The sequence below is a fragment of the Epinephelus fuscoguttatus genome, linkage group LG13 (genome assembly GCF_011397635.1).
Source record: "Epinephelus fuscoguttatus linkage group LG13, E.fuscoguttatus.final_Chr_v1".
Classification (NCBI taxonomy): domain Eukaryota; kingdom Metazoa; phylum Chordata; class Actinopteri; order Perciformes; family Serranidae; genus Epinephelus; species Epinephelus fuscoguttatus.
In genome coordinates, this window is record NC_064764.1 from 13,647,940 (window position 1) to 13,673,785 (window position 25,846).

The 25,846-nt window shown below is 39.4% G+C and overlaps 1 protein-coding gene across 1 annotated transcript in view; it reads left to right on the plus strand.

Annotated features, from left to right (window-relative positions):
• The window catches only part of LOC125899206 (uncharacterized), a 60,531-nt gene extending 43,702 nt beyond the window's left edge, over positions 1-16,829 (plus strand). The window contains exon 3 of the mRNA XM_049593306.1: positions 16,070-16,829. Within this exon, the coding sequence (XP_049449263.1) occupies positions 16,070-16,474 (405 nt within the window). The 3' untranslated portion in view covers positions 16,475-16,829. The remainder of the gene's footprint in view (positions 1-16,069) is intronic.
• Positions 16,830-25,846: the final 9,017 nt, after the last annotated feature.

The following is a 25,846-nucleotide window of genomic DNA, read 5'->3' on the forward strand; positions in this document are numbered from 1 at the left end:
AGAATTTTTCTGTCTTGTATACACCTCCTACCCGATTCCAGCCATTCCGTTCTTTCTGCGCATGCTCATTTTCTTGCTCTTCTGGCGCGATGACGTATAGCGTTCATAGCAACGGGCTGAGATAGAGCAGAGCAGTGGGATTTGTTGCACTCACCGGTTTCCATTCACCACAGCACGGTCCTCTCTCCCTTCTTCAACCTTCTACCTCTCTTCACCTCCTCAACAAACGAAGTATTAGCAGAACAAGGTTGTTGTTGTACTGCTGCTTCAAGAATATAAAACAAGCCTGAAAAAGGCACTAAGAACGGCGTCGTCAAGCATCTTGTTATCCGGAGCGAGGACTACAGTGTTTTCTTCCGGTACACGAAAAATCTGACCTAGCCCCTGTCCACTCAGAAACCTTCCCTGCCCCAAACCTTGCGCAGACCCAAATAAAGGCAATTAAACTGATCTCCTGTGTAAACCCTCATTCAGAATGAATATTTCTCATGTAAACTACCTGGAAAAACCTTAATTCCGAATGATTTCAATCAGATTTATTTCATTCTGAATGAAAAGCCGCCATGTAACCGCACCTATTGTCATCTATAACATCCTTCCCAATTCATCGTCTTTGGAGCAGCTCCAGACTTAGTACCTTATGACATCACAAATTTAGAGTTTTAGCACTCTAGCTTTTGGATTTGGGAGAGAGTTCCCCATGTTTACGAATATTTTGGACTGTCTTAGATCACAGGAATAACGTCAGAATTTTGAAAATGGGCATAGTTCTCCTTTAAGTTGCAAAGTGGTAGTTAATGTACAGTGTAGGGTTTTCTTTTTCTTGTTCCTCTCATTTCCCGTTTTCAGTTTGTTTTTGTAAACATCAAAGTGCCTGTGCAAATAGACTGCAGTAATCAGTAACTTTAATCAGTTACTAGCAGCCTATTTTTCAAAATATATATGGGGAATATGAATGAACCAATTTCTCTTTACTCATGTAAACACCTTATCCAAAAGAATATTTATTAACATGTGCACATAAGAATAAAAATATGGAAAGTCTTTGGTTACCCATAGAGACGGTGTGATTTAAGGAGGGTAATGAATCCATAGTCAAATAGTGACACTATGCCTTAAAAGCAAAACTCTTTGTTTTGATATGATTTAGTGTGAGAGAGAACATAAAATGGCCAGCACGGGCATGAGCTGAGAAATAGAAAAAAAAAAAAAAAAAGAGTAAGACCATGACAGAACCTGTAATAAAATGAACTGTACTATACGAAGGAAACCTTTATGTATGTGTCTGCCAATAAGCAATTTTACAGTTATTTGCCACTGCCGATTATTTCAAATCCTGACTGCACAGGAAATGAGTTTTGTGACTTTCCATGTACTTTCAATGAAAGTGAAATTGGTAAAACAGGTATTTCCTAAAGGAAGTGTTCTTAGTCGATTTCTCAATGTGTCCTTCAAAAGGATTTGGAAATGGGTCAGTGTTAACTTCAGTTCAGTTTAGAGAGATACAGACTACCCTGTATAAATACATTTCAAATGTTGGATGGAGGAAACATATAAAAAGATGGCCATAAGTTGCTGCTTTATGTAAAATGTGTGCCCAATTGCCTGATTACGTTTAAACATTAGCTTAGTGTGGCAAGAAAAAAAGCCTCAATGTTATGGATGTAACATAAAACAAATACATTAAGGGATGTCGGTGACTTAGTGGTAGAGCAGGCGCCCCATGTACAAGGCTGTTGCCGCAGTGGCCCGGGTTCGATTCCAGCCTGTGGCCCTTTGTTGCATGTCACTCTCTCTCTCCCCCCTTCACGCTTGTCTGTCCTATCCATTAAAGGCTAAAAAGCCCCAAAAAATATCTTAAAAGAAAAAAAATACATTAAATGAAAATTAATGTTTCTTGAATGAACTTAGGCAATAGCTTCTTTGCATATGGTGTCATACATCAGTGTCCTGTCCAGGTGGAGGGGAGGTATCTGGAGGCAAAGACTACCAACAATGCACAAGTGCCCACGATTTTGTGTTTATGACTTCCAGTTAATCAACATGGGAAAAAAACGAAGGCCACTTTAAGTCTTGAAAATAGTAGGACGTAAAAGGGAGAATTAGTCTGGAGGAGCAGAGTCAACTAATGTCAAACATTAACATTAACAAACATGTCTCAGGTTGGGGCAGTTACATTGTGCGGTGACAACTTCTTCATGTTTTTAGTCACAACTCAGATTTTTATCGGCATTTCACTGGACCAATGGGCTCGCTTGACAATAGATATAAAATAGCTGCTGAAGTGAGCTACTATAGCTAGTAGCATTAGCCTGACTGGTGCATGTACAGATTTGAAATGTAACAGACAGTTATACTCAAGCACATTTACTCAACCCACCAAAAACAAGGTGTCGGTTTCAGTTGTGGACCCAACTGCACGCAGATTAGTTATAGTCCTAGACTGTTGAACGGTTTCATCAGCTCACCGTGTAACATTAGCAACATTAGAAAGTTTGAAGGACGAGGTCATTTGTAACGACCATCGTGTCCACACTCAATCAGTCAAGTTGTTGGAAAAATAAGTTTTCTTCATTTTTATGGATCACATCCAACGTGAGTTAATTTTCTGACGACACCTGCTGCCTCAGGTTCATGCAGCCCTTTCATGTAATCACTTTTCTATCTATCTAGGTAATACAGTAGATGGATTTATCACTTCCTGGCCTCTTTCTGAATTTTCTGCATCATAATAGTCATATATATATATATATGTATATATCTCATGTGATTAACTATTCTGTCTATATGTAAATGCATCACTAAGACATGCCCCAGGGTTTAATTTTTGGGCCTCTGTTTTTCAACACCTAGGCTCTCTTTTGGCCAAATTATGCAAGACAGTAAGGGTATTTAACATATGACACAGATTCACTAAGCACGTTCACTGAATCACTGCGGTACTATGGACTCACTGTGTCAGTGCTTAGAGAGAGTAAACAGCTGGATCAAACAATATTTCCTTTTCTTAAATAGAGACAAGGCAGAGAAGAAAATACTAAGAGTCATTACTTACGTTTATTCCAGGGCTATAAAGACCAAAGGCCAAGTTAGAAATTTTGGATAGACTCAGATCCCAGCTTTAGAAGCCACATCAAGGCAATAACTAAATCAGCCTTTTGTCATCTAAAACAAATAGCAAGCATTACAGGTTTCATGTCTGTACAAGATTTAAATAAACCCATTAATGCTTTAATCTCCTGCAGGCGGGACTATTGCAAAGGTCTCTTGTTTGATCTTTCCAAAAAAGAGCATCTGACAACTGCAGCACATTCAAAAAGCTGCTGCTAGAGCTCTAGCAAGAACTACAAGTGCTGAATACATTTTTTTCTACTCATAATTCTGTACACTGGCTTCTAGTGTGGTTCAAAATACACTTTAAAGTATTTCTGCTCATTTATAAATGAGTTAATGGCCTTGGGCCCAAAAAATTTCTGACATGTTTGAAGAATATAAATGCAGATGGTCCCTAAGATATTAAGTGCTGTTTTAGGGCCTTTGGTAAGAACCCTCTTTTGCCAAAGGGCTGCCGAAGTCCATGTAGATACTTTCTCAAAGATTCTGTTTTGCAGAAAATATATCCTTCAGTTGAGGGCAGTAATCTTAAATTCTAATAATGCTGTGTTTTGAGTTTTTAGACATATATATATATATATATATATATATATATAGTTGCGCTCAGTCTTGTCCTTGTCTCAGTCCCAGGTCATGCAAATTTTGCCACTGTAATGCATAAGGTTGGCTCTTAACAAGTCAGTGGATGTGGGGTAACACTGAACATTGAAGGAACATATTTCTTTGATTAATAATGAACAACTTTGGGTAGAATTAATATTTGTTTCCATTGCATTAGTGCTTTTGTGATTTCTCAAATCACGTATTTAGATGTGGCTTCCATATTAAGTAATAACCTGCTTTGATATTTGCAACTGAGAAAGTGTATCCAAAAAAAATATAATTTGCCAGTTATGCAATGTAAAACAGATCTGCATGTTTGTGTGTCTGCATGTTATACAAGCCCTTGGATGTTCAGCTTCATAATGGCTTACATACTGCTCTTAATTAATTGCTTGCTTAATTTTAAGCAATTTATTCAATAGATTTCCAACATGAACATGCAAAATGTATCTTCTGTGACTAGTATGTCTGTAAATGCATCACTGGTGGGGGGTTGAGTCCCTGCAGTGTCTAGCAGTGGTTCACTGTCTGTGCCGAGGGCTTCAGAAACTGATGCACCCTGAGTGGCATCGCTGTCAAGTGAAGCGTCTGACTGGACATCTGTCGTGCCACCTCTCCAATTATTTCTTGAATTCTTAGGTGTACTTGGGAGACTGCCAACTTCTCCTGTCCTCCTCCAGTCCTCATGGATCACATGGCTTGGGCAATGCGGGTTTCGCTTTCATTTTCATGTCAAACCATTTTCAGTTACTGTGCATCCCTCTGCTAACAAAGCATTTACAGCATCACAGATGTTTTTGCGATTGCTTGATTTTTTTTTTTCCCTGTAATGCCAGTACTGACCCTGGAAAATCACATTTACTTTGCATAAGTTTGAACATCAGTATGTCAATTTGACTAAAGTTCTTGCTCATACAGGCGTTTTTGGTGGCACTTGTCCAGCTCTTGGCCATGTGCATCGTGCAGCACCTGTCCTCATGTGTAGGGGGTGTTACCTACTGTATGCTAATAACCAATCAGCCATGCATGTCCAATTTATAATCAAGATGGGTTCGTCATTAAGGTTACATGGCTAAGAGCAGATTAAATGGTTAAGAGCATATTTTGAATCTGGAGCTGACTTCAGATTATAGGAGAAATTTAAGAAAATGTTGCTGCATAAGGCCCTTTATTTTATTCTTTTGGACATAAAATGAGCAGTAACCAAGGATTATCATGGCAGGTATCTGAGTGTTTTTCTGTTCTCTGAAGCTTATGTGATTGAGCTGGGGAGCAAAAGATTTAATTTTTGCTCTAAAGGCTTTATGTTCTACGCACAAATGTATGTGTAATGGTAAACTGAATGTACTTGATGTATCACCACTTGTACAAGAGATGCATAAAATGACTATATCACAAACACTGAGATAAATTGACAGTTTTTTCATAGACACACATACATAAAGAAAGACTCACAAACATGATACGTCACAAACACTCCTCCGCCCATCCTGATCACTTTCTCCTAAACAATAGTGTGTGAGCAGGTGAAGTGTGTTTCTCATCTGCAGGGCTCAAGACCACTAGCAGTCACATTTTGTGACCATGGCGCACCACAAATATTTCTAATATATGGACTGGAGAGCTGTTAGTGTGTTTCCAGCTCACAGTGATTAATCATCATGTTCAAAGGCGCAGCAGTAACAGTTTAATTTTGTGCTAACTGCTAACATCTGACTGTTGACCAGAACAGTTAACAGCAAAAACATTACCACTTCTGGCCTGAGACAAGTTGGGTGTTTCAAAATAAAAGAACCCATAGTTCTGCTTGGATTTATTTAATTTTAACAATACTTTTTTTTTTTTCAACTTTATTATGACAGAGGCCACTTTAACTGTATTGTAACTGTAATTCATTTAATATTTCAGTAGTCTACAGTAGTTAAGAGATTTCAAAATATCGTGATATATATCTTATATTGCGATATAACTTAAAAATATTGCACTATTATTTTTAAGCCACGTCACCCGCCATGTGTATCAGTAAGTGTTGTTGAACGTGTGCAGTTCAACAGTTTGTAATATACTAATGTTTTCACCAAAAACAAACCATTTCATGCAAAAGTTGCCCTTATCATACAATTTTTTATCCTTAATTTTCTGAAAATGTCTTATGTATGCCTTACATCTCGTACATTTTTCAACATTTCTGCAGTTAGTGTTTGGTGGGAAGGGAGGTGTGGACTTAGAATAGATTTGGATGGTGGCCATCCTATGTACCACTGTTATAATGCCTTCGGTAATAATTTTGCAAGAGCGTTGTATTTTGTCAGTACAGCGCATGCATTATCATCAGTGGTTACCAGTATGAAATTAACTTTCTGACTCACCGGCCAAAAGGACTAGATGATTTTTTACAGGCTAAAATAATAAATTGCCCTTCTTTGTCACAGAGTACAATTTTCAATACGTGCTATGGGGTATTATGTGGAATATAAACTTAAGGAGGAGGCCAGAGCAAAATTGAAGGCAAAATGATTGTAATATATTGAACGGCTCATCACCACAGCCTCAGAATGTGAATATGTTCCCTCTGGTAAGCAGTGATCCAATGTATATGTCAAGGGCTTTTATTGTGATAAGTAAAAAATGAAAGGAGTGAAGCTGTAATGCACTGCTGTAGACAATGTGAGAAGCAATAAAGAGTTTGCCATAGTTGTTCATACTACGGAGCCACCATTTTATTTTCTTTTTATTATTACCTTCCTAAGTATGGGTGGCAAGTGATAGTTTATTATTTGAACTGGAAACAGTGCCACAAAATTAGAAGCGCTCGAGGTGGTCAGTTTTGCTACACAGTTTAAAGCACAACTGTGTGAGTGAGTGAGACTCCAACACTTATAGCATGACTATTTTGGTACAGACATTTACTCGCCAAATGGAAAATCTACCAGCATTTGGCGCTTGATGGGTTTTAATTTCGGACCCTGGTGGTTACGCTGTAGTAAAATCATGGAGATTGGCTGTCTTTGGTTAAACATGTGTTTCACAGTCCATCATTTTATAGTAAGTTTTGACAGACACATGCCTTCTTTGCCTTGTGGTCATTAAAGTCATTCCACTGAATCCATCTGAGAATTGTAGTTTACCAATTGTAGAAGAAACAGTGATGATGTTGTGTTCTTTACTCCATATTAAGTCCCCAGGTGTCTTAATGCCTATAGCTAGCTACATTCAGCTGACATCAAACCAATTAGGAATGTTGCTTGAAAAGATTATATGAATATTTTTATGTCAGTGAAACATCATGTGTTTTATACTCTTACTTTGTAAACTGTCTAAATATATAGTAGTTTATGAAGTATGCACAGAGAAAGCCTATATAGTAAACTTGCATAAATGCAAAGCTATAAATTTCAGTTTTGTTGCTGCTAATCATTAAGTGCTCAAAACCATAGACTTTATATACGGATGGACAACATATCTCCACTTCCTCCTATACTGTCCAAAACTTAGGCCAAAATATCCCAGATATATGCACTGCCATCTTTGTCATTTGGAGCCAGAGTCTGCGCAGAAGGGATTGGGAAGTACAGCTGTACTATCAAGTTTTCTCCCATTCACCTGACTGACCCGATTTCCATTGCTGTCAATCATGACATCAATGCCCCCTTTTATAGCATCAATTAACTAATTAAAACCAAACTTACAAACATCAGCCTGATAAAAAAGTACCTGAAATGACAAAAACATCTTTTCGAAAAATTTGATGCCAAGGTAGGAGATTAACTTGATGCTTAATAATGCTGTGTTGTGAGTGAGAAAGCCATCCAGAATGAAGTATTTAGTGCTCGATATAAAAAGCATTTAAAGTTCTGAGAAATGCGGCATAAACGAAATGATTTACCTTATTAGTAAACTAACTACAAATGACCACTGTAAAACATAGTGGAACAGTGCAGTCATAGCAGCAGGATTGCATTTTATATGCACAAGAACCAACCACCGGTGATGTCTAGGTTACCACATGTGCACAAGATGATAACACAGTTTACTCAGCAAGTGAGTGAGCAAAAAAGAGTGATTGATTCATGCTTTTTTTGCACTAATGTTATGGATACAACACCACCATTGAACTCTGATTAGCCTACGGTATGCATGTCAAAGTCTAGCCAACATATTAATGCTGCAGTTTGTGTAGCGTTCAATGCTCTGTATTGTTCACGAAGCACTTAATTCTGTGCAACTCTCAAAACAAAATAATTAAGTCTAAAAGTTTATCTCCTACAGAGAAGATAAACTTTGGATTTGGCAGATATAAATAAAGTCCCCTTGCTTGTCAGGGCTTCCATAAAGACCTGATAAATCAGAGTGAGTAATAAAAAATTATAAGTGAAAGAGGAGGGATGGATACTAGTCAAACAACAGGTTTACTGTATATAACACAGAAAAGGCCTTCCTGTAAAAGTAGGGTTTTCAAAGTTTGCTTGACATAATCTTTTTTTTTCTTTGTAATGTTTCTAAGTTGGTCTAAGAAAACCTCAGATATGGACCCACTGAGGTGGAGGAAGCTTTTGATATCAGAGAGGCAAGCTGTAACATGAGAAAATGTGTCACCACAGGTCTCCAGAACATAAAGTTGTGAATTAATATTATAAAATGTATCTACATGATATCTGACCCAAAGGAAGCATATAAATAGAAAGCAAAATAGGACCAAGAATAGACCCCTGAGGAACACCACAAGAGAGGTTGCTGGGAATGAGGAGAATTCCCTCCACTACAACAGAGAAAGATCTGTCAAAGAAGTAGAAGCAAACCGGGCAAGAGCAGTGTCTTCAATACCAACACGTTTTCAATGTGATTTATAAGCGTATCTTGATCAACTGTATCAAATGCAGAGTTCAAATTGAGCAGAATTAAAATTGAACAAGTCCCAGAATCAGTGGTGAGCAGTACATCATTGGTAACCTTGCTTGGCACAGAATCCTGATTGAAATTGCTAAAAAAAATATATAACTGTTATTCATATGTCACACTGATTGAGAGGCAACAGATTTTCTTCGATTTTAGGCAAAAATGCTAAGTTTGATTTTGGTATAAAAACAAGAGAGTCCCATGTAAATTTCTTCAGGGAGGTCAGACTAATGTATTTTTAAAAACTGGATGGGACAGAGTCAGTAGACAATGAGCAGATGATAATAGAGAGACTTTGTGGGCCAACAGTCTGAAATACCTCTTTCAGAAATCTAGTGGGGACACTGTCTAATTGGCAGGTGAAAGAGTTTAAGTGGGAGATTAACTCCTCTAATTCTAGTAATGAAACTTGTTTGAAATGAGACATACTGGCAGGGGGTTCAGTACAGATGAGGAGATTTTGGTCACAGGTGTGATATGAAGCCTAATGTCATCTTGGTGATGAGTTGATTGCCTGAAATAAAACCCTGGGGTTGTGGCAGCTACTAGCAATCAAACTAGAGAAATAAGAATACCTTGCTTCTTTAACTACATGCTGACAGGCAAACCTCAAGCTTTTTTGGATATCAAGAGACAACCTGAGTTTGTCTTTGTTTCATTTTCGCTCAGCTCCCCTACATTACCTTTTTAAATCCCATGTATGGTCTGTAAGGGAGGGCTTTATGTTTTGCTCGTTTCATCTTGATTGGGGAAATGTCATCAAAGATAGCCTGACATCTTCTGTTAAAACTATATAATAAATCATTGACAGAGACCCCCTTCTGATTAACAGTATTACAGGCAGAGGCAGCCAAGAACTTTTTTTGTAGAAACTGCTGGCTGACTTGGAATTGAAAGACCGAGAGCAGGAACAGGGTGATGGCCTCAAGGCAGGAAGAGGGAGCAAGGTATGAAAAACCACAGCCATGTGATCTGTGACAATACATTGTAGCATTTCAGTATTATTTAGAAAAACACTGTTAGGCAGCACAAGGTCAGTGGTATATCCCTTATTATGAGTTTGATTTTTAACAGACTGTTTAAGATTAAAGGGCTCATAGAGGGTCATAAAGTCAGCAGTTAAAGCAGACATAGAGGGGCAATGAACAATTACATTGAAATCACCAAGGATTAGAACTCTTTGGCCATAATATATGAAAGAAGCTCAGAAAATTCTTGAATAAAACCAGGGTAAGCCTGAGACAGCCTATGAATTAAAAGACACAGTATTGGATCCTGGGCATTTAAATGAAAACTCAGAGACTCAAAAGAACAAAAATATGAGAGACAGTGAAATATTAGTAGTTGTTATTAAAAATGATAGCAATGAAAACAGCCCAAGTTGATTAAAGCAGGAGTAATGTTTAGGTTTTAGCCGATCAGAAATAATCCAATTATTATTATTGGTTTTATGTAATCTTAATCATATAACTTTGCCATTGACATTGTTCTTTTATGCTGGCATTTGAGTAAATGATACGAGCCAACGATGGCCATGTCAGTCACTGAGCAGTTAGTCTATTCACTGCTTTGGTACAGAGTGAAATATCTCGATGGATTGATAGAGAGCCCAACCCAATTGCCAGAAAAAATGTTGGCATTTTACATGTCTGCAAAACACGGATACATTGCATTTGCACATTATATAGTGGATACGTTGAGAATTTACATTTCAACCACGATTTGGTCAAAGTGTGGTTTGGTTTGGGCACAAAAAACACTTTAGGTGTGGAAACAATCTAGGAAACAATCACATTTTGGCTAAATGATAAGCAGTTTAAGAGGAACAATCCCTGCTAGAAAAGCAGCAATGTCTCAGTGCTTTTTGTGGAAAAACAGGGACAGCTCGTTAAGAACTATCCATATTTGGGGGCTACAAAGCCACAGGTAAAACAGTGGTGCATCCTGAAAAACACCCTTTTTTGGAAACTGCTGAAAAAAAGGCAAGGGGTCACTAAAAACAACCATGTCTGATGCCTAAAAAGCCACTGGAGACACAGCAGTGACTTGCCAAAAAACAAGTCTGGTAGTTTTTTGGTCTTAAACAGTGGTCTGCAGCTTGGCTGACATCTCGCCTAGGTGTCATTTTGTGGGAACTTGAATGGGATTGTCATGAAATTTCGTATGGACATTGATCGTTCTTCTGAGGATGTATACCAATATCTTCACAGTAACACAATACGGAAGTTGTGAATATGAGAACGACTCAAATTTCTCTTTTTAGATACACTGCCTGGCCAAAAAAAAAGTCACCACCAAAAAAAAAGGTCATACACTCTAATATTTCGTTGGACCGCCTTTAGCTTTGATTATGGCATGCATTCGCTGTGGCATTGTTTCGATAAGCTTCTGCAATGTCACAAGATTTATTTCCATCCAGTGTTGCATTAATTTTTCACCAAGATCTTGCATTGATGATGGTAGAGTCTGACCGCTGCGCAAAGCCTTCTCCAGCACATCCCAAAGATTCTCAATGGGGTTAAGGTCTGGACTCTGTGGTGGCCAATCCATGTGTGAAAATGATGTCTCATGCTCCCTGAACCAGTCTTTCACAATTTGAGCCCGATGAATCCTGGCATTGTCATCTTGGAATATGCCCATGCCATCAGGGAAGAAAAAAATCCATTGATGGAATAACCTGGTCATTCAGTATATTCAGGTAGTCAGCTGACCTCATTCTTTGAGCACATACTGTTGCTGAACCTAGACCTGACCAACTGCAGCAACCCCAGATCATAACACTGCCCCCACAGGCTTGTACAGTAGGCACTAGGCATGATGGGTGCATCACTTCATCTGCCTCTCTTCTTACCCTGATGCGCACATCACTCTGGAACAGGGTAAATCTGGACTCATCAGACCACATGACCTTCTTCCATTGCTCCAGAGTCCAATCTTTATGCTCCCTAGCAAATTGAAGCCTTTTTTTCCGGTTAGCCTCACTGATTAGTGGTTTTCTTAAGGCTACACAGCTGTTCAGTCCCAATCCCTTGAGTTCCCTTCGCATTGTGCGTGTGGAAATGATCTTACTTTCACTATTGAACATAGCCCTGAGTTCTACTGTTGTTTTTCTTCGATTTGATCTCACCAAACATTTAAGTGATCGCCGATCACGATCACTGAGGATTTTTTTCCGGCCACATTTCTTCCTCAAAGACGATGGGTCCCCACTATCCTTCCAGTTTTTAATAATGCGTTGGACAGTTCTTAACCCAATTTTAGTAGTTTCTGCAATCTCCTTAGATGTTTTCTCTGCTTGATGCATGCCAATGATTTGACCCTTCTCAAACAGACTAACATCTTTTCCACGACTACGGGATGTGTCTTTCGACATGGTTGTTTTGGAAATGAGAAGCAACTCATTGCACCAGTTGGGGTTAAATAACTTGTTGCCAGCTGAAAGATAATCGCCCATGCAGTAATTATCCAATAGGAGGCTCGTACCTATTTGCTTAGTTAAATCCAGGTGGCGACTTTTTTTTTGGCCAGGCAGTGTAAATGCCATGTGTTATGATATGCGCTTGCCGTCTATCAGAAAGAGAATGTATGTGCAATGTTATATCAGTACGAGCAACAGAGTCATTTCAGCACCCTCAGAGATCCTGCTCAATGCAATGTACAGATGATTGGATAAAGCGATTGGCTGTTTGTTGATTTTTGTTTTAATTCATCCATCTCTTGACAATTGTGTGTTTGTTGATTGATTGTTTATGATTGCTGTGTCTGATTATTGTATTAAATTATGTAGAATGATTAATGTCGTTGCTCAGATTGCATCTGGGAAATAATCACAGAGTGGTGCAATATCACATGAAGTGGGGAATTATGAATTGGTGTTATTTGGGTACATTTTTACTGTGAAGGGACCCTTCTGTTGGAGGCTGAATGAATTAAAATTATTTGACAAAAGCCAATTATACACATTAAACAGAATGTTGACTACAACATGCAATATGTGTTTGCCACTGAGAACCTCCATTTTTCAATCATGGACTTAAACTCAATTTTAATGCCCCCCCATAAATGACAAGAGTGCATGTACCCACTTGTCAAAAGTGTTGTTTATAGCGTGTAAGTCTTTTGTGCTTACAAGAACAATTCCGTAGAATTGATATGCAGTGGGACTTTGAGTATTGTAGCAATATTTATTATGTTGAAAGTATCTTTTATCACATTTTCCCTCCAAAAAAAGAATACTAATTGTAACATTATACAATACAGCTTTTCAAGGGGCAATGTTTATATGTCTCTCATTCATAAGTATATGCACGCTTCCTTATGCATGCCAATACTGTTTGCAGGTGTAGTTGGGTAGAAAGATAATAGTTCCTACATGAAACTGCTCACAACAATTACTGTGGATTATCTTGAGTAAACGGGTCATGATTTCTGGAAAGAGATTTTGCTGATGAGTTTTTCAAATGTATATTTTGGTACTTTGAGCACCGCAAGCCGAGTGCCATCTAGTTCCATTATATTCAAGAGAAGGTAGACATCTCTACGGCAAATATCTCCAGCACTCGGCATTTCACACTAAAACAATTTAGACTGATAAATAGCACTACAGGTAAGATGAAAAATATGTATTTGGGGGGGTGATTTGAGCCCAAGTTGTTTTATGTAATGCCCTCTGAGGCTCTGAAGGAGCTTTGTCAAATCTGCGAAAATAAGTCCTATTGATGTCACCAGGGGTTATTCCTGCTTTAGTTTAATTATCACATACATAATATTTACAAAGTTATATTGGGCCAGGGATGGTCTAATGAAAACATCGAATTGGATCCAATGTTTTTAGAGCCTGATCCATACTACAGTAGGTACTAAAAGTCATCAGCAGCTTTCATTTTGACTTTGTATTTGGTGAGCCCCCTAACTTAATGGAAGTGCACTATAATTAGCTTCTGAAAAGGCCCATACACAAAGCTAATATGGAGTGGATACAGAAACTAAAGTGACCCTCCATTTCTCCCTCAGTTATTTGTAAATGGTATTTATGTTTGAGAACTGAGAAGGAGAACATTTTTTACTGTTAATGTAGTATGTCTAATATCTTATATTTGCACTACCCTTAAAACCACTGAGGCAGGGGCTTTATCACTTCAGTTTATTTGAGGATTGTTCGATATCAACAATTACTGGGATTGTAGAATTAATTAAATTGCATGAGTGATTATACACAATGTCAGTAGAAATACTGTTGCAGATCCACTCTTGTGTGTGGCTTCTACAATCGTGGCACAGTAATGAAGATCTAATTCTGATTCAGATCACACTCCAAACATCAAATAGAAACAGACAAGTGTAATCTCATTACCATATCAGCTTCAGGGCACAGTACCTGTGGAGACAGAAATTAATATGAAATTGCTGCTGGAATCTTGCATCGATTTCACAGCAGGACTTTTTGTCTCTGCCGCTTTACATATTCCTCCACAGGTGACCAAAAATATGCCACATATTGTGTTTGAGAGGAGGAAAGAATAGGGGATGCTTCAATATCTAAAATCTGGTGCTCTCATGGGCCTTTGCTTGCCGCTGTGTCACCTGGAAACAGCAAGTGTACACACACACACACACACACACACACAGTATATTATTAACATCACAGTCAGGGACCAGGAGAGGAAGGAGAGATGACGGTCTTTATTCATTACTTAAATATGGACATACTGAGCAATATACGCTCACCGCTAATTTCCATTTCAGAGTCCCCCCACCCATCCATCATCTAAACCTCTTAATGTTGTGGGGGGCTGTCCCAAACACTGGGCGAGAGATGGGGTACACCTATGTGAAAAACGTAGACTCTCAAATGAACCAATCTTTCAAGTGTCTGGAATCTGGGGGGTAACCAGAGCACCAGGAACAAGACCTACATCCAATACATACCACACACATGCAACACATACACCACTAGCCTTAAGTCATTTCACATTATGTACATCTCCTTTCATATTGTATCTTTATAAATGCATTTAATTATTTGTTTATTTTATTTATTTTATATTAGTATTTATCTTCACAGGAGGCACAGTGGTGCAGTGGTTTGCACAGTCACCTTACAGCAATACAGTCCTGGGTTCAAAATGGCTTTCTCCATTAGAAATATGAAGAAGCCTCTCACTGTAGTGTGAAATTTAGGGCAGTGCTCAACATGGGTGGGGTTAAATGCCCTGCGTTAGCAGATCCGATCCATTAGTTGCTAACTAGCCTGCGGTACCTCTCCTCCTCACTCCTGGTCTATAAGCCTACTTTTGCCATGGGGAAAGTGGACTTGAATTCAGCCAGTGCTAACTCACTTACCCAGCACCAGGGGTCACAGTGGGCTGGTGGCCAGCAGAAGGACAGGGTCTAACTTGTGTAATGGCAGTAACAGAAGCTTGCTGATCAGGTGGTGAGTTGGGGTTTGTGCTGGCTGAAGCTGAAGGTTCGTTTGTACTTTATTTTGGATCCTGCTGCTTTTCTCGCCAAGTCCCGCCCTATGAAACCCCTAAAATAGCAAAAGTCAGCAATTCACACCCAGGGTATGTGGACATTGCAGGGAAGCCACCACGGGCCGGTTGCACCAACTGGTCTTAAGCCTGGTCTTAAGCTAAGTCGGTCGTAACTTGGCATTCTAAGTCCGACCTAATAGTTACACCAGTTGCACCAACAGGGCTTAAGCCGCCTTCTCACTAAGACCGGGCGTAAATCTTACGCCTAGTCAAGAGCAGGCGTAAGGTCATTATCAAGCTGCTCTCATGCGCTCTAGAGCGCAGAGAGCACAACTTGGTTATGGCACGTCTCATCCACCATCTGTATACGAGCGGGCATTTAGACGGGAGAGGGTAATTAGGGACAGAAGCAATTGGACATAGCCTGTATAATGACAAGGAGCTGATTGAGAGGTTTCAGAGAGATCAGTTTGAACTTATTGAAGAGCTGTCACCGGAATTACAGTTTGTGTTGGGCTGCAACACAGCACTACCACCGGCCTTCCCACCAGGCAGGGGAATCCTCCCCAAATACGTCAACAATGATGTCACTGTAAATTGAGGTTTTCGGGGAGGACCCCCGCCAGTTGGATGATTTTTTTTGGAGGAGATGTATTTTTTGCCTTGCTGAGAAGATCTTTCCACTTCTTCCTCATGTCAGCCTCTGAATGAAGGCAGCCAGAGTCTGAACACGTATTGATGTGCCCCGTTATCTCTGCCCATACCGACTGTTTTTTCTTAATTGTGATACGTCTCTGTGCTCGCTGTACAGCTTGATTAATTTTCTAATTTCAGTGTCGGTAAAGTTTTTCGTTGATCCTTAATGTTTTCTTCAAATCTTAAACTGTAAATAAACTGTCAACACAGATGAGAGGGGCTGTCAACTGTCAAGCACGCGGGGTGAACCCCACTGACCTGCCGCTTTCTTTCTGGTTTTCTGGCAGGAAGCAGAGCACAACCTGGGTAAGAGGGGCTTGCTGCAGGCAAGAGGAGAGCCAGGGTCCGCAGAGCATGTTGGAGAACCAAAGGGAGTACAGGAATGTCTGCAAGGACCATACTTGCTGTGGCTGTCCTCCAGTGTCCACACACCCCTGTATGTGGGCCTTGGCTCTTCTCTCACCCTCCATAACTATCTCTCTAGATCCTATAAAACCTCCAGTATGCCCTGGCTTGACCCGCCTGGCTCTGTCCCAGGGACTCTAAGCAACCTCCATACAAGCCACACTAACCCAGGCTATGCTTCTCAGCCAGAGATAGATGTAGTGCGGTTGAGTAAGTCAAACAACAGGGGTGACTGTCAATGTGGGAGGAGATACATTTTTTACATAGTTGTTGTGTCAGCCCTGTGATTGACAGGTGACCTGTCCAGGATGTAATAACAATATTGCATTTTGTTTACAATAATGAGGGGAAAAAACACCTCTTTGCGCTAGTGCTTTGGATTTCTTGACTTGTTTCTTTTGCTCATGCATTATTACTTCAACAGTCCACTGACAGAGAGGGAGGAAAGGGCCAAACCTGATGAAAACCCTTTCTTGGCTAAATGTATACCAGGAAATTGTGCTGTTAGGCTTGCATTTCTGTTATGCATCAGTGGCTATGTGGTTCAGCAGGGCCCATGGAAGTGCTCAGGTTAGGAGTTCTTGTGTGATTGTGGATGCTAAAGAAAGATGGGATTTAATGAAACCAAGCATGGAAGCAATAATAGAGGAAAAGTGTCATGTTTCTGCATTGTTCACTGAATCAGCCATTTGTTACATCTTTGAAATCATTATGTTTTATAAGACATTACTGGAAAGTGGCTCCATACTTGCAATTCCAATGCCTTTTTCTGGCATTAATGGATTTGAATAGGATGCCTGTTTGTAATTGTTGAAGCAATGCAGTGCCATATCACTTTTGACAACTGTGTGTTAGAGCTATTTTGTTTGTAGCTGAGGCCTTTTATGTACTTGAAAAGAGAAAATGTATTGTAAGTCTACAGATATTTTTGATTTTAATTTACCTTATTTTAAAGCACTTTTATGGAGAGTGCTTGTGCTTCATCCACATCTTGCCCATTAGTGATGGTCACCCAGTACACCTGAGAGGTTTTAGAGGTTTGAAGGGCTGTAGTGGGATTGGTTCCAATACATGGGACCAATACATATGTTGCATGTGTTGTATTTTATAACGTAAATTGCCAAATAAAAGCCTGAGGGGGGAGTTCAAGTACATATACTATGCCTTACAATATATTTCCATAGACTTACCACAACAGACCAGAGCATATACAGTGTATACTGTTCAAATGTTTCTATTCTACATTTAAATCAACATTTAGTTTTCAAAGTTTTCAAAAAAAATCTGTATGGACTGACTTTTTTAGAGTTTGTTCTGTCCTCACTCCCTCCATCTGTTGGTTGTTGTTTTTGTTGTTGTTGTTGTTGGAGGGGAAAATTGACCCAAGCATCTTGTATTCTGAGCCTAGCTGAAATGACAGTGCTGTTGGCAGAAAGGTAGGAACTCCTCAGATGCCTCCCTTTCAGACTCAGTAGGCTTGGAGGGGCCTCCAGCAGCTCTCTACAATGGTGGGGTGAGCATCAACACCATTAACCCTGTGCCATACTGGGTCTAGAAGGACAGGTGTTGATTAAATGAGCCTCTGGTGTGAAAGCAATGACTGGCCATCAGTGAAAGAGAGATGGAGAGAAAAATAAAAGACAGGACCTCAGAGTGAACAAATTCATTGGTAATTAAATTTCTTCAAACCCTGTCACTGAAGATGTAAAGCAGAGAGGAAAGAAGTATTCATCACTGATTTTTCATTCAGAAACTTCTGTTTCATACGGCTATTTCCAATAAGTGAATTTTAGATTGCTCATTGAGCTCTCAAGGCTTTTTTTGATGAATATCTGATGAATATTCATGACAGCATACTGACACAGTGTTATAAATTAATCCTCCTTTCATCTTTATCTTACTGGCTCAGAGTTTAAAATAATGAATTGCAATAAAGCACATGTTTCAGTTACAACTGTTTCATGGTGCCATGAAAAGTCACTCATCAATCAGTCATGTCTGAATCAATAATGGATAAATAGAAAATGCTTTGGCATTGCCGTGGTAGATGTTATCATTTGTGCATTGCTAAATGGAAGATATTTAATGATGGTCTCATCAACAAAGACACATTCAATACAAAAGATTAAATCTGGGGTAGAGGTCTGACAGGTAATTATGCGTATCAATTCTGATCATTCACCTGTGGTTAATGTCAAAATGGTGGCATTTGTTGCCTAACATGGATCGTAGATGAGTAGAATTAAAGTCCAGCACGATTAAGCTACAAGCTCAGGATTTATTAACAACTTAAAGTTTCATACTACAGATGCAGGAGCTACAGTTTCTCTAAGCAACAGGCTACCAAGAGGCACACCCCAAGGCTTTCTTTAGTACTATTAGAGCTCAGTCAAAGTTCAGTTAGAAAGACTATTTTTTCTCCTCATCACATTATAAAATACACACTTTTTGGTTCCTTAGCAGCATAGTTAATTTCCTTTAGTTGCTTCCTCCTGTCCTCACTCCTCCATGTTCCAGCTCAGACACTGATCAAGGTTCGACATCAACCATGTCCAATCTTTCAGATGTGTTTTGGAGGAGAAGAAGAGTGAGGAGAGGCAGGTGTATGTTACCTGAAAGTCTTTAACTGAGCAGAAACACCCCTTCAGTGAGAATGTGTTTATCGATTGGTCACTGTGGCTGATCTAATGGGACTGCTGTGAATTGAATGAACTTAAAGTCCCAACTGTTATACCAATTTTTCCATGAAGTGAATAGTATAGATTTATGTACAGTCCCAATGATAAATGAATTATAAACAGTTCTCTAACATTGTCAATGAGTAAAAAGGCTCTCTTTGTCTCTTATATGCCCATTCAGGGAAAGGGAGGGAGGTCCAAACATTTGTCTGAAACAACTGCAGAGTTGGCTGCCACTGGTCCTGTAATATCTATCTTACTAGGAAATGTACAAACTCAACACACCTGTAACCTTTCAATGACCTCTTGGTTGTTTTGTTGATTCAGTAATGAGAGCACTTTAATAGCTTTTTGGAAAATATGTTTGAAAGCATTAACAACTGATTTTTACATATTATGGTAAGTACTTTGTTTTGGACATCTCCACCATACTCCTAATTTAAAAGAAAATAAATAGAGGCTGTGTCTGTCAGTCTGTATAATTGCTCCAAAGCGAGAGTAGCAGGCTGAACCTAATAATGGGCTGACACATTAAGATAATAATAAAAGTTGTCAAAATTCAAAGCAAATGGTTGACGTTAATTAAGTTGAGTGTTTTTTAATGCTATGATATTGAAGTGAATCACGTTTGCGCAAGCTACTCCTCAGTGCTTCAGTGTTTACATCCATAAGATAACAACAGTTGTGTCACAAATATCCATTCCACTGAGGCTCTGGCGGTGCCGACTGAATAGTAGTATCCATCAGGGAGATGGAGACAAAGTTCACCGTATGCTCCATGTAACATTAGTTGCTGGGGCAGTCCACTGTAAAATGCCTAGCACATAATCTGGAGCTGTCACAGATACCATTTTCCTCAAAGTGAATAAATTCTAACCAGAGGGCCACAACACACACTTACTCCCAACTCTTACTATTGCTTCTCGGTCAGTGGACTTTCATATCTTCATTTTCCATGCCAGCTATCTGCAGGCATCTGGTGTTGATGCTCTGGGACCCTGCGTCAACTTACGCCTGTTATGTACATTGTGTCTTTTCAAAAGTCAGTAAAACACTGTATTTACATTTATTTAATTGTGCAACAAAAGCACAGGTTTAAAAAAAAAAAAAAAAAAAAAGGTTTGGCTCTACATTCCTACGGGAAGCAAACACCGGCATGGGTGAAAGTCTTGTGTTGTTAAACCCTTCCACCACCACCCCTCGCCCTGTTGGGACTTTCCTTAAATTACATTGTTGTCTAGTGATGTTTCATACTGACGCCATCCAGTGGCTCAGAGGTACAGTGGGTCATCAACCAATCGCCCAGCGGTTTGATTCCCGGCTCCTCCAGCCTGCATGTCGAAGTATCCTTGAGCAAGATACTGAAACAAATACAGTCTTTCCTGAGAGCATGCTGACAAACAATAGGTTCTAGCCAGACAATCCCTGGTCTCATTAGCAATGATTACATTGCTTTTAGCTCCTTAATAGTGGACAGCAGGTCAATTCGTATCTCTCTGCTCATGAGGTGAACTGATCTTATGAGAGGAATCTTCTGATTGGATATGTAACTGCCACTTAATTTACACAGTTGGGCAAAAATTACTGTCTTGATCTTTATACCCATGCCTCACAAGACATTTCAGCATAGTAGCTGAAATAGTTTTTCACTCTGTTATCATTGCAATTATCTATTTTTGAAAGGTTTCCTGTAGAGATTTAGACCTGGAGTTGCGCTTATATAACTGTTTTTCGATGAGTGAGTCCCCTTTCTGATAACCTTGTGAACACACAAGTCTTACCAGTGGTGTCAAACTATTGCACAAAACAGGATAAACAGGTGGCAGTAACTGATGCAGATATGCAGCAATGCACCAGCAGGGAAGGTAAGAGTAAGACTGTTAGCATGGAAACATGGATGTTAACAATGTTGGATTGAAAATACTTTGAAAGAATCGGCTTTGCAGATTTTTTTGGGGCGAGGGAGGAAATGCTCTTTATGCATTTATCAGAGCTTAAGGATACACATAATGCATTTCGATTTAAATTTTGGTCAGCAACCAGTTATTATTGGTTATCTCATTTTGTCGTGTTTTATTTGACATGCATCTCGGTTGTTTTATTCAAAATAAAGACTAAATGCTCAATGATGTCAATTTGCTTGTTTGTTTATTTTCTTATACGTCTGTCCATCCAGTCTTTTCCCCTGTCATTCATACAGGTCATCATGTCACCTGCTCCTCCGAAAGAGAATCCCCCTGAGCCCCGCTTCTCGACCACCCAACTGCGGGTGCACCTTAGTCTTTCCCTGTCGCCAGCTGTTCTCCCATTTTCCGAGTGGGTTTGGCCACCCATCAAGAGCCACCGAGACCTGCCTATGAAAGCCACTTCGTAGCAAGGCCAGGGTGGCTGTGGTTTAAACTGAGCAGTCTGTCCTGTGCTTCTCTGTGCAAATGTTAACTTGTTGTTAATTCCACTGCGATTCTCTGTGTAATGTTAAATAGTATGAGGTACAAGATAGGCTTAGTTGCTTCGGGATCTGGGCAATAGGCTTAGTACGTTTTTGCTTTCTGTTTGCGCCACACGTAGGTATGTGTTTGAGTGTGTTCTGTTTAATTCGTTTCATGGTTTAGCGCCACTCACCACCCTATCCTTTGTTTCCGCCTCACTGGCTCCTCCTCTGTTTAGCATTTCTGTGTGTGTGTGATTTTACCTTTGTCAGTACACTGAACAATAAATTACAGTGCTTGCCTGACAACATCTGCTTCATATTGCAGCCCTTCCCCCTAGCAATGTAATAGGTTTGTAACCGGGATCAATCCTCTGTTGCTCCTCCTGATGGGTACATTTTGGAGAGCCCCTTGAGGCAAATTTGTTATTTGTGATATTGAGCTATTTAAATACGGAAATATTGTGGGTAGGGTTGTAAACATAACCTGCAGGAGCTAGCATGGCTAGAGGGCCAACAACAGCAGTCCACAAAGTGTTTGATAGAAAATCAAACTGACTGGACTTTAGGGAGCTTTTTGATTTCATGTGTCAAAGTTAAATCAGACTGAACTCTGGAGCGAAGCGATAACCTACTGGACAGAGGGTTTCACTTAGAACTCACTAAGTTTCCACTGACAGATAGCTTTTTAAGAAGATTAGAATTAGCTCCAACATGCGCACCAATGATACAGTACCATACAGAGGGTTGTTCTTTATTTACACAATTTGACAAGGGAATAGGTATGAAGCTAATGAATATTTTATTTACAATCACAGTCACTACAGTTTCCAGGTCCTTCCTCTGTTTGCTCATGTTGTAAAAGGATGGGGCTGTTGTGGTTGCTAAGGTAATGCATGGGAGTTTTCTTAGTTCACATCAACAATATAGTTATAACTTGAGCTAACCAGACTTATCTGCACCCTGGCCAGACTTATATATCCCATATTTATTTTTATTGTAGACTCGTCCCTATTTTAAATCAATAGAAGTCCCCCGCCATCATTGCCACAACATAGTGTAAAAGGAGAATAGATACATACTTTTCATAGGTAAGCCATCCTCTTTTTTGTATGGCTCCTCATTACTGTAAAAAATGTGTTGTCTCCTCCAGGCATTGATCCCTGTTGTTTCAAAGCCTTTCAATGTATGTACACTTGGAGAAAGTGATGAGTTGAGGCAAAGTGGCACACAAGATGGATGAGGTGTTTTGGGTTCTGCCAAAAATCTCTCACTCTCTTAGCATAGCAGTGTGTATTGCTCTGTTGCCATATAGGTCCTAGAAGAATCCTTTTACTTTTAATAACCAGAAGTTGTGTATGGGGCTGTCACCATTCCAAGCACATTTACTCACATCTTTGACAGCTGACACAGATCCATACAGCACCAGCAGGTGCTTCCTGTTAGATATTGTCATTAACTTACTTTCTGACAGCAAGGGAGACTACAGGGCTGGTGGTGCTGGTGGTCAAGAAATTTACTTCGTAGTTTTACAGTCATTCTTTTGCAAAGTGCATATATGGCAAATTATGTCGGGGCCCAAAGGCACAATAAGACCTGCAGTTCTAACTGTGTGTAACACCTTAAAAATGTGCTGTTGTCATTGAGTCCTTTTCTGCTTAGAGGAAGGGGCTTAGAGGGGTTGAATGCATGATTAATGTATTACATCTATTGCATTTTGCATCATATGTATTACTGCTACCACCTCAGATTCCTCTGTGGAGATGTGATTTATTGTGTTTATGAACTTAAAAGCATTGACTTTATGGTGGGTAATAATAATTTTCTGCTTCCTTTCCTGGCCAGTTACTGCTCTAGGTGAAGGCAGGTGCAGATGTTGAAGTTCTCACCTTTCTGCTAAGAATTTTTTGATGTGTCACTTTCAATGTCACGGACAACAGTTTAGTAAACAGTAGAAAGCAGCACAGAGGCCTGTGAAAACTTTACAGTAGTTACTTCTTTTAATATATCTCTTGCGTATTCAGTTTCTCTTTCAAACTCGGTGCTGACTAATTTCGATCTATGTTCAAGTGCTGCTTGGGTAGAGATGGGTGGTATTTTGTGGTGGCACGTCATTGTATCTCAATGGCTAAAAAGGCTCATCCAGGTGTTGTGTTTCCATGCCAATCATGGCCGAAGCTGATAAATACGTGTGTCTACTGCCCTCATTTGCCCTTCCAATGGTAATTATAGGAGTAAATGGTCTGCAGAAATATCTGGATCATGCCCCCTGTGAAAATGTCAGAATTCATGTGAATTTACAATGTCACTGAAATTAGCCCCAAATTTGCCATCTCTCTGCCTCTCACACACAACAACTGGAGTGATACAGAGAGTTACTAAATGTAACTCAAAGAAAATGTTCTTCTTTTGGCATTTTTAGTAGTTACCAAACAGCTTCACTGCATTACAACCACCACCTGGATTGAACCTGAGCTGCATTTAGCACAGGAAATGCCAAATGGATACACACAGATTTGTGATCTCACGGACAGACGTGCATATAAGTAGTTAAATCACATTCTGGATTTTATCCAAGTATGAGTCACTTAAAATGACAAATATCAATTGGGCCTAAGATCAGGCAAACTGACCCAATAAAAATCAACCATAAGAATCGGCAAATTAAAGTGATGGGATGCCATTGCAGAAGAACAGTTGTTTTACATTAGACTTATTCTTAGATCTAATACAGCAACATTTGCATTAATGAGCAACTGGTGTGAGGAATGGGCTGCACAGCAATTACCACATTATACATAGATATAGATATACATATACATATACATACATATATTAATACATAATATATATAATATATATAGATAGATATAGATATAAAATCATACTAAATGACATGTTGCATGCCAGGTGTGCTATTATCCACATTCTTTGACATTTTTACAGTAGAGTTGGAGGCAGGACTCCATTCATTACTATGTGGGTTGCTCAGCAGCACATGAAGCCAAAGAGTTGAACTGCCACATATGAAATTACCCAGATGATCTGCACTGAACTGTGTGCCATAGAGCAGGTGCACTACAGACTGCTGTTGGCCAAGCTGGCTACTTCCAGTTTACTGCTCTGCTAACTTGAATGGGCATAAAATTATCCAATCTTTCAGTTCTTCGAGACTTTGGAAATATTATTGGACTGAATGGGTCAAATTCTGATTGTAAAAGGCATTACTTTGTGGGGGTGTGACGATCAAAATAAATGTATCCACTCAGTCAAAGATGTCTTTCTCCATGTAGATCTATGGGGACAGATTTAATTACACTTTGGGGCCACTACAGAAATTGGTTCCAAAGCCCAGCATGCTTAGTCTGCGACAGAATTACACTTTACCTTAGCTGGGCAAAGTCAACTGATCGAGGTCAAGTGTTTCCACCCGCAGAGGCTCTACAACCATCATTATTAAATGGGTCAATTTGTCATCTCCAATTGTTGTTCAAAGGTTTGACCCATTTTAAAGGAAAAAAAGGATGCAGACACAGCCAGTGCAGCAATTCCAAATAGTTTTTTAGGTAAATGTGTAAAATTGTCTTCATTTTCTGTCTTGTCAGTTGCTTTGTAGAGCGAGCATGGACAGAGCTTGTAAGGAAAGTGTGTTGTTTGCTAGTAATAAATGCATTAATAAAAATGGTATGGGAGGCTTGTCTGGCTTTACTGTTTTGTCTCACTTCCACTGCTCTCATTGCATCGCTTTTGGCCGCAGCATGCAGCTGTTTCCAGCAAAATAACTCTACAAACCCACTGTACTCTATCTGCTCAGCACTAATTAGCAGACAGACTGAGTTAATGGTGAATGTAGTGGAGTATTTAGAAGCTGAGCCAGATATTTCTCTCAGAAGTGAGACTAAAAGGGAGTGAAATTTCAACTTTCATTCATCAGGTGGCCTTAAAGACAGCTCTAAATGAGTAATAGTGTTGCTCTGTAACTGCTGGATGTGTATATGTGCCACTGTTTGCTGACAAATTTAAAATCAGCTGCAAAGGTGAAAAAAAAAATGAGTCGTTGCAGACCCAAACATAACCATAAAAAAAATTCAGTAATGCTTTGCAGTAACCTGATATATTGTATTGAAAGAGCAGACACTGATAATATGTAATAGTGTGTTTTGGTATTCCAGCTAACTTTAAGTCAGAAGTTAGCGTTGCATTGTTTTCAACTGTGTTCCTTTGAAGTGCTGCTGCTTGCATCAAGTAGCGTTTGGCGACGCAAGGCATTATGGGAAATGTATTTTTTCTCTGGGATTTGTATAAAATAAATGTAAAGTGTATTTTTACTTGTGTAATGTTGAGTGTGTGTGTGTGTGTGTGTGTGAGTGCATACAAGGTCAGTGTGCTTACTCTGTGATGAATTAGACATGTGAGACAGGGCATATTTATTTTTGTCATTTGTTCTGTTATTTTATGCATCCTTTACAGTATTCTGAGAGGAGAGAAGGATGTGAACTGATGCAGTCCCTGTCACATGTATCATTACAGGTATGATTGGGAAAAAATATATA